General features: G+C 43.3%; 1 protein-coding gene across 6 annotated transcripts in view; it reads right to left on the bottom strand.

Moving 5' to 3' along the window:
* Stau2 (staufen double-stranded RNA binding protein 2) overlaps nucleotides 1-17,275 on the bottom strand; it is a 275,907-nt gene that overhangs the window by 98,353 nt on the left and 160,279 nt on the right. For 5 of the 6 annotated variants that reach the window (XM_036177469.1, XM_036177472.1, XM_036177473.1 and 2 more), the window contains one exon: nucleotides 13,910-14,217. In XM_036177469.1, the coding sequence (XP_036033362.1) occupies nucleotides 13,910-14,217 (308 nt within the window). Of the gene's footprint in view, nucleotides 1-13,775; nucleotides 14,218-17,275 lie in introns of those variants that run through there. The other variant, XM_036177474.1, reaches the window with a different exon arrangement.

The raw sequence follows: 17,275 nt of genomic DNA, 5'->3' as shown, positions 1-17,275 counted from the left end.
ATCTTACACCTTTATATCCTGGTAGTTATTGTAGCAGTCTAAAGATTTCCTTTTCCTAAAGAGAAAAACACTCCAACTCTTCTTATAATAAGAAAAACACTTTGTGCTGGAATCATTTAGGTAAAATTATGTGAATTTTTCATGCCCAATATGAGGGCTGTCCAAACGAGAATCACTCTTTATCCCCACCCTCTCCACCCTCCCCCACCCAAAGAGTTGAGTCAAACTCTTTGACTTAGGACCCTATGTGCAGAACCAGCAGGGAGCTGGCTAACGGGCTGTCCACCTGTTGACATGTAAGGGCTGCTCCTGTTGGATGGGGGTATGGAAAAGACGCAGGTGAAAGCAAGCTTCTCTTTACAGCACTAAGGAGAAAGGAAGGGCTACTCCTCTGTGTATTAGACACACATGACTGTGTGTCAGGAAGCCGGATGCTTAGGCCACCTCGGGTTCAGACCTGGAGCTCACTCCTCAGCAGCAGTGATGGCACTGTGGCTACTACAAGGAAGCCCAGACCTGGAGAGGGCAGAGAGGACAGACATGAGACGGCCCGGAGTGACGAGTCTTGGGACACTTAAAACATGCTCGATTCTTACATCTGCTACAACCACATTGGAGCCATGTCTGATTTAGGAGTCACGTATAAAGGCTTAAAAGCTAAACCTTATTAATTCAAATAGCATGTTCTTAGCAAGTATGAAACAGATCTGTTTCATAAATCTTGAACTAAGTAAACTGATACACTTCTATTTCTGTAGAGAGAAGACTTTCATCTAGTGATATGTAAATTATCATTTAATGATATGTCAATTATGAGGACCAACTTGTCACTAGCACACATTACTTTAGTTCTATGTATGTATTACACAAATATTTATACAGTTAATTAATTTAAAAGTGAATAAAATGTTTATGAAACTCATTTGGTACTGTGACTTGCTCATAGTTTTTAATAATGCAAATATGTATTTTATTACTACTATAGCCTGACTTATATAATAAAATAAAAAATATGACAAGATGTACAATTTTAAGAACAAAGTTAATTAGGAAAGTCTATTACTGACTTCCCCTGAGGTTTTGTCCTCAGTCTCTTTTACAACTAAGAACTTAACACCATATCCACTGCTTTGTTCCAAAAATGTAAGCATTTAACATGCTTGGACACATACCAGGGCTTTATGTGACGGCAGCCTGACTCACTCTACACGAAGTATGTTCATCACACTATTACCCCTCAAGGAGAGGAGGAAGGGACTGAATAGAACCACATCCCAAAGGGGGAGACAGAAAGCCTATGTTTGGATGAGCTTTCCAAACGACATGTTTGTATTTGGTGTTCAGATCTGCCAGTGACGTATAAAGACATAAAAATTATCTGGCAATGGCAACATATACGTGTTGTCAGCACTAAGTGACTCTAAGTCAAGTGTCTATCTGCCACAAGGGAGCTTTCTTCTTTTGTAGGAGGTGCTCATGGTTTGATAAACACACGCACGCGCGAACACACACACACACACACACACACACACACACACACTGCGCACATGTATACACGCAAATGCACACACGTGTAAGAAGCCATTCTAAAATCTACAGGGCACAAAATTGTTTCATAAGGAAAATGATTTTCAAAGTCAAAGTCAAACAGTGATTCAAAGGTCAGTAACCTTTGGAGTTTAGCCCATGCAAGTTCTTCACTCAGCAGTGGTGGCTCAGAAGTCTATTATATTGGGTAGTACTTCAAGAACATGGGTCTCAGAGACAAGACCCTAGAAATCTTTCCATTGCACACTGATAATATGCCTTTCTATTGTCTATTGATATTATATCTTTCTGTTATATAACATCAGAGGGATATGCTATTTTCTACCAGGGAACTGGTATGTTAGAAACATAGAAATACACTTGTACTTAAAATACAATTACATTTTAAAAAGAACATTTGTGAATTTCTGCTCCCATACCAGGCGAACAGATTTTCTTTCCCTTTTTTGCCTGTTATGCACAAGGAGAAAGCTCCAGGTGGTGTACGTGAACCAAGACTTCGGAGAGAGGGAGGCAGAACAAGCAGGGGCCTCAGGACTCAAGGGCCAGCACAGGGGTGAACTTCTGGTTTTCTTTTTGTATTACACATCCTGGACTGGGTGTGAGCTACAGCGCAACCCAGACGTGCCAACGGCTATATAGAGAAGAAGAAAGGAAGGGAGAGAGGGAGAAAACAAGCCTCTCAGAGCAAGCTGTCTCTCCAAAGGGCCAGAAAATGCCAACAACACAGAGAACTTTAGATAGTATGTGTCCTAACTATCTATCACTGTGGGAGAAAAAGGGCAACAGTAGAAGTCATTTGGGGAACTTGTAACTTCCAGCCTGTGAGAGCCTGAGCAGAGTCAATTCCCCAAATATGGTGAAAGTAAAAGGCAAATGGGCATTGTAGACTTTCAGCCCACAAGTGACAATGCAGTCCCTGCCTCTCCCTGCTAGGGGCACTTCAAGAGAAGCATCACCACAGAACATCCCAGAGGTCAAGTCTTGACCACCACCCAGCTGTACCCAAGTCCCTCCTCCCATCAGGGTGTCAGCCATGTGGAAAACAGTAACAAAATGGCACCACTTTGGAGGGGAAACCCAGAGGAAGAAAGTGGGGTCATCAGGCACATGTCTCTGGGGGTGCTGTTGAGACACCAGCCCCTTTCACCTCTCTCAACAAGTTTCCCTGTTGTCCAGAGGTGACCAGACCTCTGTCTGCCACGCTCCAGCCATGACCCACTATGCCATTACAGCTCAGCCCACCCACAGCTGGCAGTATCAAAGGAGCATCTGAAAACAGGAGTTTCAGGAATGCGGCACTTAAACTCTTGAGAATACAATAGAACATCACTCACAGCAAGGAACAGGATAATCTCAATGTGAGTGAGAAAAGACAAACATCCAATGCCAGCACCAAGACGAAGCAGACTTATGTGACAAGTATTTCTAAATGTTTCGGTAATTTACTGCACACACTTAGAACAAGTAGAAGAAAAGCAAGTCTGTCCAAACAAATACAAGACAACTCGGTGATAGGCTTACCAGCGAACTGGAAGACGACTAAACCAATAAAACTTAGAACAAAACCCCACCAACCCTCAATCTGAAAAACAGAAAGAAGACTGGGGGAAAAAAGGTCAGAGTCTTAAGGATCTGTGGGACCACAGGAATGATGGGATAATGTGCATACCATCAGTGTCAAACAGGGAAGAGATACGGGGCGGGACTGAAACTCAGCTGCTGCAATTTTACCACATTTTAGTAGAAGGCAGGAGCTGACAAGAGAAGAGCAAGTCCCACGGTGTGAACCCAAGGGAACCCACAAGTGATAAACCCCACTTCCGAGAATTCAAGAGGCAAGCTCTGGGAGCTCTGGGAAGCAGCTCTCGACCTACATAAGCAAAGCCACTCCGGAACAGGAACCATGAAGGCACAGGCAGCATGGTTTTCAACAGTAAGAATACCCCCGAGGGTGAGGGGACCCAAAGCATTCTCCATGAATGGGAGCAAGCTTGGTTGGCACAGCTACCGTGAAGGAAAGGCTACAATCAAGAGGATGACAAAGCAGCCATCTTGGAAGTCCACAGAAAGAACCAACACCAAGAGTAAAGTGTTGAACACAGAAGGCTCTGCTCCTCGTTATGAATGTTCTCAACTGTTGGGCCTGTGAAGCAAGTGTAAAGCATGTCTGATGTTTGCCGTGTGTGCAGACAACCCTCACGGCAGCTGCATTCAGAGCATTGAGATGGGTGCATCGTTTCTGTGAGAGGTTCACAGAAAACACACAGCCTCAGCAGGCACAGTGGCACATGTCTACAGTCCCAGCATTTGGGAAGGAGAAGCAAGGAGTCCATGGTTATCCTTGGCTATAAGGCAAAAGGTCAGCTTAGGCTACATGAGAACCTGTCTCAAAAAAAGAGAACAAAGCCCCCCACATAGCTTCAAACTAGTTTTCAAAATCATGAAGAATTATCAAAAGAAAACCACTGAAGAACATTTTCCTCCCTCCCTCACCCATTACCACCTGAGACAGGTGAGAGAGCTGGCCCTGGGGTCACAAGAATAGGTGAGCCAGCCCTGAGGGTGTGAGAGCCACAGAGCTGACACCCTCCCCTCATCTGCCATGTGGTAGCATGGGGGAGGGAAAGATGCCCCCCTCCCCCTTGCTACCTGTGGCAGGCGAGAGAGCCCAGGGTCACGAGAGAACCAGTCATGCCCCATACCAGCTACATAACACAGGAGAGCAGGCCCTGCATCCAGCCTGGGCAACACATTAGAGCTAACCTGGTTGGTGTGTGTGTGTGTGTGTGTGTGTGTGTGTGTGTGTGTGTGTGTGTGTTGTGTGTGTGGCGGGGAGGAGGGGGGTAGGGTAGGGCAGAGGGGGTGCAGGTGAGCCAGGCCCAAGGTCATGAGAGCAGGAGAGCTGACCTGCTCTACCACTCATACACCCCCTACAGCAATCAGGAGAGAGGGCCCAGCTCCTTGCCTGAGCAAAACAGTAGAGCTGGCCCTGGTGATGTGAGTGAGGGGCACTTAGACCTGAGGCAGGAGAGCAGGAGAACTGGTCTGCTACTTGCAGGCTGCATTGTGTGAGCTGGTAGAAGCAGTGCTGGAGAGCTTGCCTGGATGAGGGAAAACTGGCGGGCTGACCAACCCAGCTACCACCCAGGCCCAGACCCAGGGCTTTGAGTTGGCCCACCCCAGCATCCTCTCAATCTACAAACTGTTAGAGCATGTGAAGGGGGAGAATCTACAGATCCAAAACAGCAGGATCTCCATGACACAGGAAAGCAACAGGACATCCAAGAGGAGCCCCAGTGAGAGCCCATTATCATAGGTGGTGTAGTGAAAGCCAGAGGCCTCCAGCCAGACCAATGACTTGAGGCAATGCATCTCTCAGGTACAGATGATTGGACTAAAGGGTAAACTGTGTCTCAACAGGCCACATTATGGCTTCCACAACAAGATTCTTCTTATTTTTTTGTTTTTGTTTTATCTTTTAAATTTTATTTTGTTTTGGAAGAGAGGTTGCAAGGGCAGAGGGCAGATGTGAAGGGACGGGGAGATAAGAGGGATGGGAATACATGGTGTGAAATCCACAAAGAATCAATAAAAGTAAAAAAAAAAAATTTTATAAAATAAGTGATCACTATTCCTCAAAGTATCAAGATGATGAAAGACACAAGAATGGTTACTTGGTTAAGGGAGCATAACTGAATACAGTATGGGGTCGCACAATGGCACCAGAAAGCTGACCTATAGGTTATTCAATAGGACTGTGAGAATTATGTGACAGTTATATAATGACACCAAACCCAGAGATTCATTTCCACTGTAGGACAAAATATTCATCACCATTGTTACTTCTTCCCATCATTTACTATTTAGGAAAATTTACACTCATACTATCCTGTAGTGATATTCACCCCGTGCCAACTCCAGATTTTCTTTAGCAGCATTTCATACAGAAAGCTGATGTAGAACCAGCAGAGACTACTGTCTCAGAAGTCAAAGTCTGAGAAGAAATGCAAAGTCTGGAGTGTGAGCCCATCCAGAACTGTGCCTAAGAAAATACTATTCAGAATAATGTAAGCCAGCCTCTAAAATCCACCATTCCGAACAGCAAGGACGTAATATGGAATTAGAAGATATAGAAGAGGTAACTCATCCTCAAAAGACTAGAAACTAACCCATACTCCATATTCTTGTCAACCAAGACAGGGTAGAAAGTCTCTTCAGAGAAGCAGAAACTATGAAAAAGATGGATATGGAAATTCCAGAAGAGTGTACTGTCCAAAATGCAAAACCAAACAAACCCCAGAGGACAAATAGTAAACTTCTTTATCACCAGAAATGATTATCTGGCCCAGAATGGGAAAACAAACAAACAAACAAACAAACAAACAAAAAAACATGGTCTCAGGAACCTCAGAGCAATACCCAAGAGGCATGTAAGTAAAGTCGCAGAAAACAGTAAAGGAAAAAAATGGGCAGAAAAGTATTAGAAGAAAACACAGTTAGAATCCCCCAAGTGTGCTGAAAGAAATAAATATTCACATCCACAAGAGGTGCCCACACAGCTAGATAAATAGAGGCTCCCAAAGATAAGCAGGTGCGCAAGCCTTGTGCTTCTGAATGAGGGCTTAGCTGGAAATGAAGATCTCTGCCAAGTATTAGTAAGCTAATTGTTTCAAGATGAGATCATCTTGGGTTTGGAGGTGACCTTAAAGGAACAAAGACGGCATGGGTACAGAGGCTCAGAGGTGGCTGTTCGGAGGCGACTCGGAAACCGTGAGTTTATGCAGCAAGGAGCTTGGGACCTGCAGCCACAGAACCCAGAAGAGGTCTAGAACAGACTATTCTGAGAACTTCTAGAAACAGCCATTCCAGCAACCAAGATCTGAAGTCAGGTCTCCAAATCTTGAAGAGAATACATTTCTTTTGTTTAAAACATTGTTAATAGAATAGACTGGATATTGAACATCTTTGTATATTTAGATTTTTTCCCATACTTTGCTTGATTCCTGTTGGTAAATGCCAAAATTACAAGTTAGTAATTAAAGGGTCAATTCAGTGGAATTTTAAAAGATGTATTGGTAGAATTCTAGCTTTTGTTAATGGAAGGATGAATTAAGTCTCTTGCAGGTATCAATGTAAGACCTGGATTTTAAAAATGTGATGGCTAAAATGGATCAAATTCAGGAATAACCAAGTCAGAGTTTCATGTTGAAAGGCTGAAATGCTTAAGTAGGAAAAAGTATAATTTTATGCTTATCCTTTTGTTTGTGGGCAGTGATGGCCGAGGACAGTCTATTTCCCATAGTCTACAGATGTAAAACTGAAGTCTTGGCAGCTGGAAGAGGCAAGAGAAGGGGTTAAGGGCTGGCAGAAGAGCTAGATATTTAAGGAAGACACTCTAGGAGCAACAGAGCTGTCCAGATGATGCAGCCACTATCTGGAAAGCAAACTACCCAACCCCTCGCTGACGGCTGGGTTCAGGGTTCACATGGACCCTAGAGAACACGATGGGAAAGTACACAGAAGATGAGTGCTGGCTGAGGTGGTGGGTCTCCAATCGGCACAGGTCAGATCACAGAAACCTAAGTGAAGGCTTACTATCTTGGAGTATCCGTGGGCCTTGGGGTAGCAGATTGACTTGAAATTTAGGGCATAAATCCTGAACACTAGGAGAGGCAAGTGAGAACGGGCCCCCAAATCTGGGCATAAATAGCCCCCACTACTGGCTTACACCTGTATCACCCAGCACAGAGGGAACACAGGGAAAGCCTTGGGTCCTGAAGGAAAGAACTGGGTGTCACCCAGGACATAAGCATGGAGAAGATAGTTTATAGTTCACTGTATGTATAGTAAGCTGACTTTAGCAGCCATACCTCTTGATGTCCTTCCTTTCCACCTGGGCTCTACCCTCCACACACTCCTAGTCATGACAGGGCAGGAACTCTGACTGCTATGCCATGCTACATGCTCTGTGTCACGTGCTCTGCTAGCTGGTCTGGTGGTAGAGGCTCCAAACGCATTGGTTATGGCAGTGACCCAATGGATCTCTTCCGTGTCAGAGTTCACCAGCAATCTGTCAGGACTTGGCCACTCTCCACAGCTAACTCTGTTTGCCCTCATGTACCCAGTTCCATCTATACAGTGATGACTCAGACCTGTGCATTTGATCCACTAACACCCATCTAGGATCACTACTGGACAACTCCAGCTGAATGTCCCCCAGGCAACAAAAATTGCACAAGTGTAAAAATGAGACTCCCACTTCCTCTCTGCTTCTTCGTCTTATCACAGTGAAAGGAAAACCTTGCCTACCACACTCACTCATAACACCATCAAATGGTCACTATTTACATGTCAACACATGTAACTCTTGCTTTGAAGTCAGCACAAGAGACTGCTGAGTGTTCTCAGTTATATCTGAGCCACTGTATCATAACCTCATCCTGTTATACCCATTGGCACTATTATAATTCAAACTTTGCTATTTCTCTTAGATTCGTATTTTAAAAAAAACTCAACTGGTCTTTCTGACAGTTGGCATTCGCTTACAATGTGTACAGGAAGATCTTTCTGCAAATCAATCATATTTGGTGAACTTCCAATAGAACACACACATCATTCAGCTTCCCCGTTGGCCGTGCCCGCCTTCTAAGCACAGGCCCATTTATGCCTTCAGTACTTTGCCTCTTCTGTCTGTAGCTGCTTTTCTTCTCAGCCGCCTCAAGTTTCTATGCTCTCTTGAAAACTTAACCCAAATGTCTCCGCTGCTGTGACTCTTTCCTAATTCCTTCAGTTAACTGATCATTCCCATTCACAATTCTTGGCATAGTTCATATCTCAATTTAAACCTTACCAGGCCACACTGATGATGACACATATCAATTCGGTGGGGACAGAGATTACACAACTTCATGCAGGACTTTATCAAATTGTATGTTTGAACTTTGGCAGTGGTCCCTGGCTTTCTGTATTGGTTTGGCTTCCCATCAGTCCTCTCCCATCACTCCTGTACTCAGTGCTGTATTTGTCCAGAGAGGCTGCACAAGCGCTGCTTCCTGTCCTCTGCTCCACCACTTCCAGTGTTCAGTGAGATCAAATTTTATAGTCAGATTAAGCCTGTGTCCACCTCATTCTTCACACACAAACTAAAGGAATGGACAATTCTGTCACGTACTATCTACTTCCTCTTTATCCATAGTGAGAGTTCAAACTGTGAGCTTAATGTCATTTTCCAGAAGGAGTCTTTGTTTCCCAAAATATTCTAATCAATAAACTCAGTTCAAGATTTTGCTCATACTTATAAAAGGATAGTACTGTAATAGTTACATTTTTCCAGTACCCACTTCCTGAGAGTCAAGTATCTGTGTTACATTTATTTCTTTAATGTGTGTGTGTGTGCAGGTGCATGCGCCATCACGGCAAGGCGTGTGGAGGGCAGAGGACAAGTTGCAGGAGTTGGCTGTCTCCTTCCACCATGTGGGTCCTGAGGCTTGAACTCAGACTGTCAGTCTTGACAGCAAGTGTCTCTACCCATGAGCCATCTCGTCACTCCTACATCTTTTGTTGATGTAGCCATACTAAGGTGGTAGAACTTTCTAGAGCCTAAAATATGCCAAGATTTAAAACATACAATTAAAATTTAAAACTACAATTAGGAAGGTAATTTATTATATTACTAATATGATATTTACTCTGTACAGCCTTAAATATTTGCATATAATTTGTTTTGTCTTTGCCTTTAGGGTTCTGAAACACTAAAAGCTTCTCTATGCTTTTTATGTGGAAAAATGTAGCACATGATACTTTACTCTCAAAGTTTATACAAATGATACCATTTAATATGTACATTACAGCTATTTAGAATAGGGTCAGTTTTGAACAATGGAGTACAATACTATGGACTGCTTTACCCAAGACCCTGCTTCTTACCTGTATAACTGGTACTCATTAAAGTATGTTTTCTTATATACACCAGGATTTCTTTCTTCAAACATGGGATTTTTCTTTACAGTCTTTTCAATTTCAGTAAAGCGAGGTGATCTATAACCCCTTTTATCAAATAGTTATATGTTGTGTAGTTTGCAAACTTCAGGGGCTTAGCCAGCATAGCGTCTAACAGTATCTGACAGAATAAGTCCCATTGCATGAACTTAAGTTGCCCGAAGAATACTCCTGAGCTTTACGGTCACTGCAGGAAGACCAAACACATACCTTATTTTTCGAGTCTTTGGAAAGCAGCTGAGGTTAAACCCAAGAGGCGCTTTCAAAGTGTAAATGGAAACCACAGCAGCATAAGCTAAGCCCAGGCCAAAACCACAGGTGCATCCTTCCTGCCACTCTGGATTGTGATCTGCATCGTAGCTTAGATGAGAACATGAACTCCAACGAAACACAGTAAAGGCTATGTTGCAAGGAGAATGTAAAATGGGGGATGTAAGATGGGGGCACATTTCCATGTGGAGTGTAGATGAACGGCTTCTTTCTCCATATTCTATTTGCAAACTGTACTTTTATTGTCCATTTAAAAACACATACGCCATTCTTAAAAAACTAACACTTCCACCACCACCACCAGGAACATCCCACTGTAAGCAGTCACTCTGAAGTGGATTCGGAAGTATCTGGTGTGGAGAATGACTCTGAGGGAGCCTAGCCTCTCCCACCTGCCTGTGCCCACATCAGTGTGACCTGCACTGACACCAGACTGCCACGAGGAACCACCGAAAGCCTGGACCATCATGGTGAACTCAAAGGCGCCAACTTCTAAGAAAGGCAGATGAAACGCATTAAGTGTGAGTTTTCTCTGAAAGCAGAGCTTCCTGTTTAAGTACACATTCTCCTTTGCTAGAAATGACATCACTATCTAAAACTCCCATTTTGGAAAATAAACTAATATAGTTTAACTGAAACACCAATTAAGTGCTTCCTTATATCACTTATGTGAGGAATAAAATGATATATTTCATTCTAAAGGAATCACAAATGATACCATTCTGTGAATGGTGATCACATTACAGATACGAGCAAACTGAAATTAGATATATCTAGGAAAGAAATTTATTAAAATTATTCATTTTCATTTGAAGTTAAATTTTCCTAATGACTCCTTTAAATAAGCAATTGATAATTCTACTATTCATGAGTAATGTGAGAATAGAAAAGCATAGTAAAGGTCAAAACTTTAGAAGAATGTGAAGTATAACATAAGCAAAATCTTCTACTTCAGCTCCAGTGCACAGTATCCCAGCCATCTTTGTCATAATTTTCCTTACAACACCGAATAATTTTGAAACATTGTAATTAAAGACCAGCAAGGTTTACAAGAAACTCTGCAACACTATGACTTAATTATAACTTTGACCTATTTTTTTTTTTCAAATGCACAGGGGTTATAGATGCAGACTGGTTATGGCAGACAACATCTGGGGTTCACAAATCATTGACCAATATTTTCTAAAAATGATATATATGCAAGAATGTTCAGGTTTTTAAAAGATAATTAAAATATACTCAATAAAACTTCAGAGAAAAAAGTACTCATTTATGAAAGGACCCAAAAGTCAGATTTCCAAAATATTGAAAATCTTTTGGTGGTAGGAGCTAGAAAGTCAGCTCAGCAGTTAAGAGCAGATTGCCCTCATAAAAGTTCCCAACACCCACCTGTGACCCAGCTCTAGAGGACCTGGCACCTCTGGCCTCCAAGAGCATCTGCAAAAACATGCATACTCTCCCCCCCCCCCACCCCACCCCCCCCCCCACACGTCAAAATCAAACTTACAAATCTTCAGTGGGAATTCCTGAGAATAGGGTGACTAGGAATGTGTGAATGTCAGTCACACTCTGCTCTGTGAACTCAGTTGTGTGAAGAACATTCACTGTATAATAATTTTAGTTATTTTATACATTTAAACAGAAGGATGTGAACCTAATACCCACATTTGCCTGAGCAAATCAGCTTTTTGTCACTAGTAAATTTCAGTGAAAGACTGAGAAATGGAAATAAAATGAAGTTAAAGCAACCTTTTCACAGACTCAAGTGTCTTCACTGGGCAATACGACATAACTCACACACACAGTAGCTTGCTGAGGTGTAACTCAAATTGCAACGGGCAAGGGAAGGCCCAAGAGGAATCTGCACAACTCTCTGCAGGAATGACAACTGGTGAGTGTGGATGCAATGGAAAGGTACTGGCCTAGGAACAAAGACAACAGTTTATTGTTTTTCAAGTTCCAGAATAAAAGTAAAGAAGGACAGACCATCTCTAACAAGCTGGTCTTACAATTTCTAGCTACAGTCTAATTCAATCACTTAGAAACAAAAATTCTGTATGATTCTCTACCTGAGGAAATTACCCCCAAAGAAATAGGCTTTACTAGTCTTAAGAGCCTTCCACGGCAGCATGATGATGGAATTCACGTGACACACTGGAGTCCACTTCCCAGAGAGACCGCTGTGCGGCCGGCAGGCTGTGATCCACAGGCAGCACCCACCCGCTCAAGGGAAGAAGCCCGGTGATATGTAAAACCAGCTGCTTAGTCACTAATATGTAAAAATCATGGTACATGGATCTGGAAACGTTTAACTTGCCCATAAACAAGAGGATATCACCTCAGCACAAGCTTTTAAGAGCAGCCTAAACAGCCAGCCCAGCCATGGGGGTAGCAGACCCCATGTTGGTTAAAGCGAAGATTGGATAAAATTATAGCCACTATCATTGCCAAGAACTAATGAAGAACAAACTTAAAAACTTCAGTTCTCTGGCAGCAAAATTATACCTGCTGTTGTATAACCAAGGAGAACCCAACTCAGAGCTGGATGCACCTTGTGCTGTGTGTACAGAGATGGGGTGTCACTCGCAGACATTTCTAAAGGACTACATTTATGAATGAGCAGTGGGTTTCTTTTCATCACAGTTTATTGTAATTTATCCTATGTAGATTACTGGTAGAACTAAGTATCAGTCTAGTACTTTAACTATATGAATCAAAGCCTTTTGTTTAAACAGTGATTTATTGTAATTCTTAAGGTAAACAACAAATTCTAAAATGATAACTCGAAATTAAGCATTTAAATTTCAGATGACAGAGTCAGTAATTGGTAACATCTTCTTCAACTTGATATTAATAGTCTGATTTAAAAACACTAGCAACTACCTGGCGATAGAGTTGAAAGAATCAGAAGGGAAAGAATCTATGAAATAAGAAACGAAACCAAACATGCAAAATACTCCCACCACATGGTCTTTCCCACTGTATAACTGACCCCGTGAAAGGTTATAATACATGATCATTCTACACAGTACACATCTTCTAGAACATTTCTACAGGAAATTACAGGTTTTGGTCTTGAGGGAGGAGGCGAAGGTGGAGAGGGGTGAGACCGTGAAATGCAGGGAGCCATACCTTCCTACACGAAGGCAAGCTGCAGTTTCATCCAGTTGACTGGCAGTTAACATTTTAGTACACAGCTTTCAAGGCAACTAAGAACCAGCACACGTGAACTTCCTTCCCACAGTTAACAATTCTTTTAAAAGGGCTCATATATATAAAGGAGTGTTGTTGTTGTTATTGTTGTTTTCGTCCAAAAGGGGACAAAGAATAAATAGAGAAGCTTCATCCCCAAATCCGCACATACAATTCAGCTGTGTGCTGGTTTGAGATCACCACAAGACAGCTGTTGTACCACCAGAGGTAGATGCTTCTCCACCTCTCTGGCTCAGCACATGATCCAATACAACAGATCCTCATTATTATACCTCACACAACTAGAAAGCATTCCATTCCTGTCAGTGCCATGTTTAATGAATTCTATGGTGACAGACTTCCAGGATGCTGAACCTTACAAATGTACCTACATTATTACGAGCTGCAGCCTGGCAAATTCTAAACTGCTATTAATTAAATCATCAGCAGAAAAAGTCAACCATAACTGTAAAAAGCGGGACAGTGATGTCAAACACTAGCGCCAAGTGTCTCCAGGAGAACTTGGTTTGTGGAGAACACAATGAGAAGACAGGTGCATCCAACCAAGACCAACTGGGAGACAGGACAGAGGCAGGGCTGGAGGGATGGACGGAGAGGGAGAGGAGGGGGGGAGGAAGGGAGGGAGAGGGAGAGCGTGAGTGAGAGCAGAAATGTGACCATGACTATGAAGAGAGCCAGGCGGCAGAGCTGCTGGACAGAAGCGAGAACACAAGGCATGTGCTACGGCTCTTTCCTGTCTTCAGTGTCCCTATGTAATTTACAATGCAGTAGCATGGAGGCCTCACGAGCGGCCAGAATGAGCCTTGTGATGCACAGAAATGAAGGATTGGGGCTAAGGGGTTCTTTTCTTTTCTTTGTGTTTTCTTTTCAATCATACCTGAAAGCCTTGAATCCTTGCTAAATATTCCAGTTGTTTTGAAGGCTGTACTGGAGAACAGGGGGGGGTAGGAGAGCTTCCTTTTAACCCTATGGCTTCAGCTGTAGGAGATGTTCCATTCATAAGGAGTTCCCTGGCAACTGTGGCTGAACTAGTCGATGAGGGAGACATACTGAAGAAAGAACTTGACGGTTGGTTCATATCTTTGGGTGACAAGTAGCCTAGAGTTGTGCCAGAGGTCACTCTGTGGCGGCTGGCTTCCATCTCTTGGTAAACATCAGGAGAGAGATGAAGAATTCCTTTTGGAGCTATGAATGAAATAAAGGCACGGTGTTAATACACTTAAAAGAATTCAAACAGAAACACACTGTAGCACTGTTAAGTCAATGGCTTCCTTGGCTGTAGTGATAAAGGGACAAGAATCTACCCTCCCGCCAAGCCTCTTCCTCACGCCTGGGGAGGAGGCTGCAGCATGTATTCGGAGAACACTGGCTGTGAAAGTTGAATGGGGAGAAGCCTGGCAATGGGCACCATCTTCATCCTGAAGCTCAGTAGTGTGCACCTCATATGAGAGAGGAAGCATCCCCAACACGCATCCGTTGAGGAAAAGGAGACAAATGATGGCAGCCTTGCTCCAAATACCAGCTCCAGAGACACAGACCCACCACCAGGGGCCTGCTCATCGTTTTGTTTACTTTCCCCCCATTTATTTGGGAATTTCACACAACGCACCCCATCACACTCAATTTCCATTCCTCCAAAGTCCACCTACCTACCAACAACCTATGACCCCTCCCAAAAAAGAAAAAAAAAAAGAGAAAAGAAAAAATGCACTAGTCCAATTTGTGCTGCCCACATACTCACTGGAGCACGGTCAATTCCCCAGTGTCCAGCCCCTTAAAGAAAGCTGAGTCCTTCCCCATCCCATGCCCCTGAAGCCATCAACTGTGGAGAGCTAACTTCACATTCCTATCACAATTTTGAAGGACTCTCTTCAACGGCTTTCTGTCTAGATTATTTCTTTTGGGGGTGGGCTGGGGGGGAGTTGTCACAGAAGCCTTCAATGTCCCTCATTCTCAATTATGAGTCTGTGGTCATCACCATCGCAAAGAAGCTTCCCTGCCCATAACAGCCAGCGGGAGCATGGATCCTGAACTTCTACATGGTTTCCAGTGGTATCACACACCAAGAACCTCAACATGGTCCCCATGTTGACACCATGGAACATGGACCCAACACAGCCTCCAGCAGCAGGATGGACCATGATCCCAGCACAGCCTTAGGTGGCAGCAGGGTGGACCATGATCCCAGCACGGCCTTAGGTGGCAGCAGGGTGGACCATGATCCCAGCACGGCCTTAGGTGGCTGCACAGCAGACTCCTCAGAGCTGCTGGGGGTTCCCACGGGTGCTGCAGCTGCCATCTTGAATGTGAGCTCCTTCCACTTTAAGTTACATGTATGTGTGTGGAAGGAGACAGAGAGGGTGTTGGGTCCCTAGAACTGTAGTTGCAGGCACTTGTGAGCGCCCTGATGTGGGTGCTGGGAACATAACTCAGGTCTTCCACAAGAGCACTAAACACTTTAAACCGTTGAGGCATCTTTCCAGACATGAAAGCGTTTCAACTGTTAGCTCTGGGTTAGGCTAGAAGTGGTATCACAACCTCCACCTTGTCTCTGCTGTGGGCCTGGGCAGCTGAGCACACCACCACGTCCATTAGCGCTCTCACACAGGCTAAACAGGGGTCAGTCATCAGAGCAGGCTCCCACAGGTGAGGTACTGGGCTCATGACATATCTTTTTCCTTCTTAGGGAGAATCTGGGAGCTGGTAGGAGGGTTACCTTAATTATAAGAACAATGCCATAGGCTAGAAATATAGTACACAGATATTTAGTTGTTCCTATCACTTTAGGAACAGCCTGTGCCACATGGCTATTTTCACACTTGCCTGGAGTTCAGGAGCCTCTCTGACTAGTTTCTAGATTTTCCATCAACTGGAATACGCCCATGTACTATTGTAAGTTGGCCTGTCTGTAGAGATAAGAAGGGTGCAGGGCTTCACAGACCACTATCTTTCTCCTCCTCCTTTGGCCATGCAGTGGCTCCCATCACTGACACTACAGTATTTAAACTGGTTCAGATGACACAGGAAGCCCTTCTGACTCCTTATCACTCCATTCTGGCCTACCAAATTCTTTATGAAGAGCCTACACCCCCCACACACTTTCTGATTGTCCAGGCCAATAACACACACGTATACACATACTTATACACATTCTCCTCCGCTCCCTCACTGCTCCTAACTTTAATTCTAACTGGTGTGTTCTGGACAGTGTGCCAATAATACTGTCTGACTTGAAGTCACTGACAGCTTGTTAGGGCAAGAAAACGAAAACAGATCATACACATGTAGTATGTATCTCACTAGGTACAGGAGTGAGGAGAGAATTGAGGCAGATGGACAGTATGGACACGGGAAGGGTCTGGGAGTTTGTGCTGCAAGAAACCTCCAACAGTGTCTAACGGGTTCTCACTCTAGGATGCAGAGAGTGTTGGAGCTGCAAGAGCAAAGGCTGGGTTCCTGTATCCTGATTCCAAAGGCACAACAAAGCTCTGAGCTTTCACACAACAACACTAGCTAAAAGATCTATTCAAATTTATAGTGTTCTTTATACCTTTGCGTTATTTTCCAAGTTCTATACATGAACAAGCACAGTATTTTTTAATTCTATAAAAAAAAAATTTAATTTCAAAAATTCAAAGAAAAAAAGGAACTGGGAAAAATACAGTAAAATCCCCATAGCCAGCAGAAGATAACTCGATTGCTTTAAAGATGTTTTTAGTCCTTTGCATCTACTTATTTTTTACTTGTTGTAACTTTAAGAGAAATAAAAATCCAAGACTCTTACATGGCTTCCGTTGTTTACACACTGACACTTCCGTACTAAGTTTAAAGCACGGCACTCTGGTTATCTGAGCTGCCGTGTTTAAAGCAGCTCCAGGGTTAGGGTAGGAACAGGCAGTGGTGGAGCTCTTCCCAGTGCACACAGAGGTTCCACACTAAAACAAATCTACACGGCTGCACGTTGAATTTGTTTCTAATTTTGACAACTGCAGACATAATGATGAACATTCTTGGAGTTAAATCCCTGTTCATGTGAACATTTGTTTCCTTTAAGTGGAAGTAGAATTCTAACTTAAAGGATATGCATTTTAGATTTTTTTTTTTTTAAATTTTGCATTACTGAAGTGTCCTCCAAATAAACTGTACTAACTTCACATTCCCACAGAAATATTTGAAGGTGTCTTATTTCCTATTCTGGACTGGATATTACTCTTGAAGACTGCTGCCATTTATTAATGGAGAC

Source organism: Onychomys torridus, chromosome 2, assembly GCF_903995425.1.
Source record: "Onychomys torridus chromosome 2, mOncTor1.1, whole genome shotgun sequence".
Taxonomy (NCBI): domain Eukaryota; kingdom Metazoa; phylum Chordata; class Mammalia; order Rodentia; family Cricetidae; genus Onychomys; species Onychomys torridus.
The sequence above is the reverse complement of the archived record's forward strand: the minus strand, read 5'-3'. Positions and strand labels throughout refer to the sequence as shown.